Source organism: Caretta caretta, chromosome 7 (genome assembly GCF_965140235.1).
Source record: "Caretta caretta isolate rCarCar2 chromosome 7, rCarCar1.hap1, whole genome shotgun sequence".
Taxonomy (NCBI): Eukaryota; Metazoa; Chordata; order Testudines; family Cheloniidae; genus Caretta; species Caretta caretta.
The window spans coordinates 26,003,590-26,011,741 of NC_134212.1; the positions used below are offsets into that span (position 1 = coordinate 26,003,590).

General features: G+C 39.0%; 1 protein-coding gene across 8 annotated transcripts in view; it reads left to right on the forward strand.

The window, feature by feature from the left end:
- Nucleotides 1–5,181, forward strand: part of ARHGEF3 (Rho guanine nucleotide exchange factor 3) — a 320,877-nt gene extending 315,696 nt beyond the window's left edge. For 7 of the 8 annotated variants that reach the window (XM_048857876.2, XM_048857875.2, XM_075130320.1 and 4 more), the window contains 2 exons: nucleotides 1,416–1,602; nucleotides 2,736–5,181. In XM_048857876.2, the coding sequence (XP_048713833.1) occupies nucleotides 1,416–1,602; nucleotides 2,736–3,082 (534 nt within the window). In that variant the 3' untranslated portion in view covers nucleotides 3,083–5,181. The remainder of the gene's footprint in view (nucleotides 1–1,415; nucleotides 1,603–2,735) is intronic. The other variant, XM_075130323.1, reaches the window with a different exon arrangement.
- Nucleotides 5,182–8,152: the final 2,971 nt, after the last annotated feature.

Genomic DNA, 8,152 nt, shown 5'->3' on the forward strand with positions numbered 1-8,152 from the left:
CAAAAGAAGTATCAACACTTACTAATCTATCTAACTAATCTACGCGAGTACTCGCCTAATCTTGCCACAAGGGTGGGAGCAGTCTGCAGTGTAGCCGGATGTCTGATAATTATCTGATTCTTTAATAAAACATATCTCCAAAAAACTTTAATTTTGTATCTGTACATTAAATCTTGATTTCGGCCGAAGTGAGAATAACTGACATATTACGTAAAGTAGATGTTAATATCAGTTGCTCTACAATCTGAAACTTTTTGGCACCTTTAGGACTTTCTTGCTAAATATCATTCATTTTGAATAGAAAATGAAGAAAAAACCGGAGCAATGGAGCAGTCAAGATTTTCTGTGCTCCGGCTCCGCTCCGGCTCCAGGCAAAAACCTGCAGCTCCACACTCCAGCTCCGGGCTCCGCTCCAAAGCCCTGGTTTCTTCTGCTGATTTGGAGCTCTGCGTGCACAGATTCTTCTCCCCACACAGCAATAAGATCCACTACCTCCTGCGTGCTCCATACTGGAGCACGTTTACAGCCTTGAGCATCCGTGGTCAGCTGTGCTGATGAGCTCTCCATGCTGATCAAACGAGGAAATGAGAATTCAAAAGTTCCCAGGGCTTTAACGGGGGGCTGTGCCCTATGTACCTGGCTGAAGTGCAGTGGAGTTGAAAGAGCTCTCCAAAGCGGTCACAGTGGAGCACTGTGGGACACCTCCTGGAGGCCAATTAATTCAAATTACACAGTGCAGTCTCTACACTATCCCCATATTCATGCATAGATGTCTGTTGAAGCAGTACGCCTCTCGCAGAGGGGGAGTACAGAAGTAGACTTTAAAAGCCCTTTAGGTCGGTGGAAGGGACTCGGTAGTATGGACATGTACATTATTAACTTGACCTAATGTGGCATACGTCAACCTAACTTTGTAATGTAGACCTGGCCACAGTATCTCAGAGAAACACTGATGGTACTTCTACACAGCAGCTGGGAGATGTGATTTCCATGTGTGGGTAGACAGATTCATGCGAACTCATTTCTGCAACTGAGAAAGTTATGGAACCACAAACATAACATTTCGTTTCTGTTATGAATAAGGACCACGTTGTGCAAGATGTTCTAGGATCACTGCTTAAACACATTGGATATGGGGATAGAAAAGCATTTTTTGTTTTCTCCTTAGTTTACATAAGTTACAAGTGGGTATGAATATTTATACTATATTAGGCCACCTACAGTATTATAATGGGAGGGAGGGAAGAGAGGCCCAGTGATGGCTGTGGTGAACAAATTTACGCTTATTTATGTCTAAGCAAGGGGAACTAAAAGCTAATATATACTGTTGGAGTATATTACAGTTGAAATAAACTTTGTTCAGTGACTTTTTAAAAGGAATAATGAATTTATTTTCCTTTTATGCTTTTTAACAGAAACTGCATGTCTTCTTGTTCCAAGAAGTGCTGGTGATTACCCGAGCTATCACCCATAATGAACAACTCTGCTACCAACTATACCGGCAGCCCATCCCAGTAAAGGATCTTGTTCTGGAAGATTTGCAGGATGGAGAGGTGCGACTGGGTGGATCCATACGTGGTGCATTTAGCAACAATGAGAGAAGTATGAATACACTTTTGATTTGAATACTTTATCATTAGTTCATAGGAAATAGATGTAACTTTGAAATCTCCTCCCTTAATTTAAAATAACATCTTAGGTCAAAAATTTGACCTTTCTTTCAAAATGTTATTATGCAAGACTCTAAATGTCTATTTTAAAAATCCATCATATCAATAATGTGATTCTCTCCCCCTCCCCACCCAAAACACACAGAAACACCCCTTTACTGCACTGGGAAGTGGAAAAGGGAGTAGAATGTAGCAGCACAACAAGAAATTATAAACAGTCTTCCCTAGAGTATATTTTGAAATTTTCTAACTTATTTAGAAACCTTATGACAAGATTTATCTATTGTGATTCTTCATCTTGTTATGGAGGCATTGGCTGCTACTCCACAGTTAAGGCTGTGATCATGCAAATACTTATGCATGCGCTTAATGTTAAGCATCTGAGTCATCCTTTTAAAGTCAACTGGACTACTCATATTCTTAAAGTTAAGCATGTTAAGTGTTTGTAGACTCAATGCCTACGAATTAACAAGTTTTCCATTACAAACCATCTTTTAACCTTTTCTGAGAAATAATGTTGAAAGTTTTTTGTGACTGATTTATGTTGTGGATTACAGGTAAGAGGGGGCCCAAGCTGCCACAGGAACAAGTAGTCCTGGCTATTCCATAGGGAGCAAAAGTGAAACTTCACAACTCTACAGGGCCGTTATAGCCAGAGAGGCTCCACAGGGTTCTGTGGGTAGCACCAACTCTATTGAGCTGCTTAAGGTTCCAAGCTTGAAACGGTAAACCGGCATAGAAGTCAGCCAGTTTAGGCATTTGGGGTTGGTTTTATGCATGTATAGCATCAATATACTGGCTGAATTCTAAACTAATTAACCTAGCAAGCAATTAACTTTTAGCAACTCCAGTAGTATCTGGGGATGCCCCACTACCCTACAGAGGTAGGAGCGACAAGTTCCTTCGTTTTCCCTCGGCTCCTATTTATTCTATGGGTTTCTAACTTAGCCCTGGGGAAGCAACCCAGTAAACCTAAGAACGTGGTAGAGTGTTTTAGTATTTTAATGTACTCTCATTAAAAATGCAGACACCCAAAGCAATCAACGGACATATTTTGTTTTTCAGTTAAAAACTTCTTTAGAATCAGCTTCAAAAGTGGATCGCAAAGCCAGTCCCACTCGCTGCAAGCCAATGACTCCTTCAACAAACAACAGTGGCTTAACTGTATCCGACAGGCCAAAGAAACAGTTGTGTGTGACATAGAGGCTGGAACACTGGATTCAGAAGGACATTTCCTAATATCCCCAAATCGGAGTAGGGTACCACAGGGAGAAAGCAGGCTTGAGCAAATGGACCACTCAGACAATGAGTCAGACTGTAGTATGGACACTAGTGAAGTCAACATTGATTCTGAATGCATGGAACAGACAAACTCTTGTGAGAATGACAAACAGATAGAAACCAACATTTGACAGAAAATTACAGTTCATGGAAGTAAACCTGTGTCTTACCTGTACAGTATTTGCATTCCATAAATGGAGCAGTTTGGAAAAGCACTTTTAACACTTTTTTGTGACAATGTCAACACAATCTTTCTTGTATTTGTACCTTTTGAGTGTAGTACTGTAACTGCCAATCTATGTAAGCTGGAATCTGTTACAACTCCTATCCTGTGATATTTCCATAAACATCTGGGTGGATGAAAGTGGTACTTGACCAGTTATATTCATTGTCCTGCTGGTAGAAAGAATCTCTAAACTCAGAGATGATGTGTAACTGTTGTTAGTAGGGAGGCACAATTTAAAGGTTCTGGTGGTATTCAGCAGGGTTCAGGACAGGGCATATAAACCCTGGCAGAAATCTGGGGGGGGGGCACTGGACCCTGTGGACCTCCCCAGCACATCTCCTCTGTCTAAACTACTGTTTATATGTATATTACGTAAGAGTCTCTCCATGGTTTTTACAGTGTTTGACCTCTAACGTGGCACCTAAAGACAAACTTTGTAGTGGCTCTTTAAAGGGATATTGAAGTCTGCATTTAATTAGGAATGGCATTCAAAATTTTCAGAAAGGCAAATGTCTACAAAAATAACATCTTGGAATAAGGTAAGTTAGCTACTGTGGTGGTAAATCAACAGGAAATGTAAAGAGTAGGCCATGTCAACAGTGACTCTTAGGGATTAATTTTAGAAAGTATGAAGCACTGTATGAAAATCCCGCAAACCAACATAGTAATCTGGTCAATTAGAAGAGTCAGTGTAGTGTTCGTGGTTTACTTATTGGAGCGCATAATACTAAAATCAATTGAAAGAGAAGTCTACTGCTAATACTGAATCTTCAGATTAAATGCTGGGAATGTTGGGTATTTGTAAATAAAAAGTTGGTAGTTTGCTTACAGTGCCATGTATAACTCTGTATTATCCTGATTAAGACAGGAAGAATCTAAAAAAGCATTAGATCATTGAATAGGCCCTCCAGCATTTTGCACTCACTGATGTGACTAACCATTACCACTAAACTAAAGTTAAAACATCCCAAGATCTTGTGTAAATGACTCTGTTTACAATTACATGTAGTTGTTTTTTAAGACTGAGACACAATCTTGGATCTATGGTGCTGTACAAACACCCCTTAGGGGACAGAAAAAGTTTAAATAAAAAAGGGAATTTATTTTCCTTTAGGAAATATCACACCCTTTATATTTTTGTCAAGTTAAGTTTTTTAAAATTTTGCTGCATCTAAACCTCATGCTGTAATTGGAATCACTGCTGTGTTTTCTGGTGGCTGATTTAAGTAAGTCAATTATTGGCCTGACTCATTATGATGAGAGGCACATCAGCCAATTTAAAATGCAGTCAAACACTGCAACAGCCTGACTATTTTAGGAATTCTTGGTTCATCTTTTATTTCTCAATGCAGAAATCTACTGAAAGGTAAAGTAAGCTGCAAAATTTGTGTCCTTACTAATTGACATGATCCTTGATATTGTAAAAATTCAGGATGACCTTTGCAAATTAGACACACACCAGCACAAGTAGTAAAATTGCTAAATTATTGCCAAAAATATTTGTTTCATGTGTGTTTACAAGTTTACAGAAAGAAAGCAGGAAATAAAATGTCACTTACCTTGTACATATGTCATGAAGTGCATTAAAGGAATCAGTGTGGCAAGATAATCAATATAAAAACAAGGTATATTACTTTTTAAAAAAAAATACTGTTGTCAGTTTTACCCTGTAGACCTTATTTCTGTATTTATAGTTTTTAAAACATTGTGAATTTTTTTTCTATTGCAGGCTTGTAATTTATTTAAACTGCTTCATTTTTAGAGTAGAATGTTTGAGCATGCCCTTGAAGAATAAGACAAGGGAACATGTTATTGATGGGGAAAAAAAAGAAAATATATTAGGTTATGAACTTTTGTTATGACAACTGTTGGCCAAACTTAGCAAAAAAGCATTGATGGAAAAGAGGAGAGAATGTATGTGTTGATGAAATATTTGTGTATAATGGCCTTAAACTTTTATGGAAGCATTTCAAATAAATTACATTAAACTGTTTTGGTTTTTAATTGTTTTGATTGCTTATTATCCAAGAAGCCCACTATGGCTGAATCTACATAGGGCTTTCAACAGTATTTAATATACGTAAGCAATGTTTATATTTTGGTTCTGGCTGAAGTGGGTCATAGACCAGGACTGGATAAAATTTTTCTAATTTCATAATTTTGATGGAAAAACTTTCACAATTTTTTTTCTTTTTTTGACCAGCACAATTTATACAGGTTGGACATTCAATGTGAGTGAGGAAAAATTTTTGAGTTTAAAAACAAAAGACAGTTTCAATTCCTGTAGAGACCCATCATACAACAGCTTTGTATAAAGTAATATGGGCCACAATCTTGCCATTGCCTGCACTCACATAAATCCATGCAGTGGCATAGAGCTCCACTAGTGCATCTGATTTCAGAGTCATCTCTATGCTTTGGCCATCCAAACCATATTCTAACAAACTACAGCCATAACTGAGGATGCCTATATACTCTTCTTCAAAACATGGAAAAGCTTTATGTAGATCAGGACATGTTGCATCATTTAGAAAACCGTGTATAGTACAGCAAGGCACTGTTCACTATGGCCATGGAACTGTTCTGAGGGCAACCTTTCAAACATGAAGAGTATATAGTTCTCTGCCTGAATCTGCATGCAGCCTGAAACAATAGCTGAGATAGGTATATACTGTCCCACTTCAAGTTCAGAAGAACCTGAGAGTTATGAACACCTTGGGATGGAGGCTCTTTGAAATGCTGAAATGTTCGTAGCTCTGAACAAAATGTTATGGTACTTTCAAAAGGTTATAACTGAACGTTGACTTCGTAGTATACAGCTTTGAAACTTCACTATACAGAAGAAAAATGCTGCTTTTAACCATCTTAATTTAAGTGAAAAGAGCATAAAAGGTTTCCTTACCTTGTCAATTTTTTTTTAAAACTTTCCCTTTAGTAGTGTATATTTAACACAGTACAGTACTGTATATTCGCCCCCCCCTTTTTTTGGGGGTGTGTGTGTGTGTGTCTAGGCTCTGCTATTGCCTGATTATGTACTTCTGGTTCCAAATGAGGTGTGTGGTTGACTGGTCAGTTTGTAACTGAGGTTCTACTGTAATAGGAATTCAAGACTCCCAAACATTGTCACCACCACTTCTAACCACAAAAGAAGGTGGATAAAAGCTAGAAGTTTAATCTGGATTCCCCCCCTTGGGGGAGGAGAATACACATGCTATAACAGTTATAAAGGTAGAGAGATTCTGGAATAACTGGATGAAAGCTTAAGTTGAGCTCATGCTTCAGTCCTTTGTTGAATCTGGCCATAGTGCTCATTGTTTTCAAAACTCGTCACAAACATGAATTTACCTTGAATAACGCCAGTATCCGGTAAGTAAGTCTTATCCCCAATTTTATAGGGAAAGTGAGACCCAGAGAAGTTTGACTTGTCCAAATCTACAAAATGAGAAATGATTAGAGTCTGGATTAAACTCAAGAATTCCAGGCTATGTGCTAAATTTACTAGACCAGTGGTTCTCAACCCTTTTTCCTTTACAGAGCCGTTGGGAAATTTCGAATGGAGGTGCGGACCCCTTTGGAAAAATATTGTCTGTGTATATATAGTTGAATTCTGTTCGTTCAGTTTTCCGTCTGTCTTTTGCAAACCCCTTACACACAGTCAGTGGACCACAGGTTGAGAACCGCTGTACTAGACCATATTGATTTAAAATAATATGGAGACAAATACATCAGTCAAGGTTTGCTTTTATGTATTACTGTTCCCCACCCTGTGTTTTACTTATTTGGATTGTAAGCATGTAAAGACAGAGATGTGCCCCTTCCTTCATAATTTTGCAGCCCCTAGTATAATTGGGTCCCCTGAGTCTGATTGGGGCCATCAGCCATTTCTGCAATGCAAATAAAAATGTGCAAGGTAGCCTAACTGATAAGGCAATCTAGGGCTGTTCTACAGAGATTTTTTTGTTTACTAGTATAACTATTTGGGTAGGGCTATGGTTTTTTTTTTTTAAACTGAGATACTTATATTGGTACAACGCATTAGTGAGGATGCTGCCATAGTGGTATAAAACATCTTTTATACCAAAATAATGGTGCCTGCACAAGAGGAACTACAGCTATACTAACATAGTTAAAGCTGTAAAGTGGCACAACTCTGATGTGTAGAGAAGTCCCAGGAAGTGTAGAGTTCTCTGCTTAAGAGTTTATTTTATCAGAAAAGAGTGGGAGCAACAACTTGCCAGGAAAGCAATGAGTAATACAAGACCTTCAGTACAGTTTTAAGAGAAGACTATTACACAGGACCGTGCTGATAAGTTAGTTTTAATTAGCCAAGATGACACATGGTTAGCTGGCCCTTTAAGGCTGCGGTTCTCAGACCTTTGAACTGGTGACCCCTTTCAGATACCAAGCCTCTGAGTGCGACCCCCCTTATAAATGAAAAATACTTTTAAATATATTTAACACCATTATAAATGCTGGAGGCAAAGTGGGGTTTGGGGTGGAGGCTGACAGCTCGTGACCCCTCATGTAATAACCTCATGATCCCCTGAGTGGTCCTAACCCCCAGTTTGAGTGTGCCTGCTTTAAGGGGAAACACCTGTGCCACACTTATCTCCTTCTCCAGGGGGGGATCAAGCTAAGCGACAGGGCTGGTCTACACTGAAAACATATTGGCATATCTACTTCACTCAGGGGTGTGAAAAATCCACACATCTGAGAGACATAGGTATGTCAACCTAGCCCCCATGCTGGACTGTAATAGGTTAGCAGAAGAATTTTTCCTTCAACCTAGATTGCTTCTGGGGAGGTGGATTAACTACTCACAGCTTGGTTATTTAGGATTCCTAGTACTCGGAAGCACAGCACACGGCAAACATGGACTCCCCCTATACTGCTACCCTGTGGAGTGCAGCAACTTCTGCTACTAAGGGGACAATGGAGAGGTTTTTTTTTTTATGCTACCATCTTGGGATGGTGT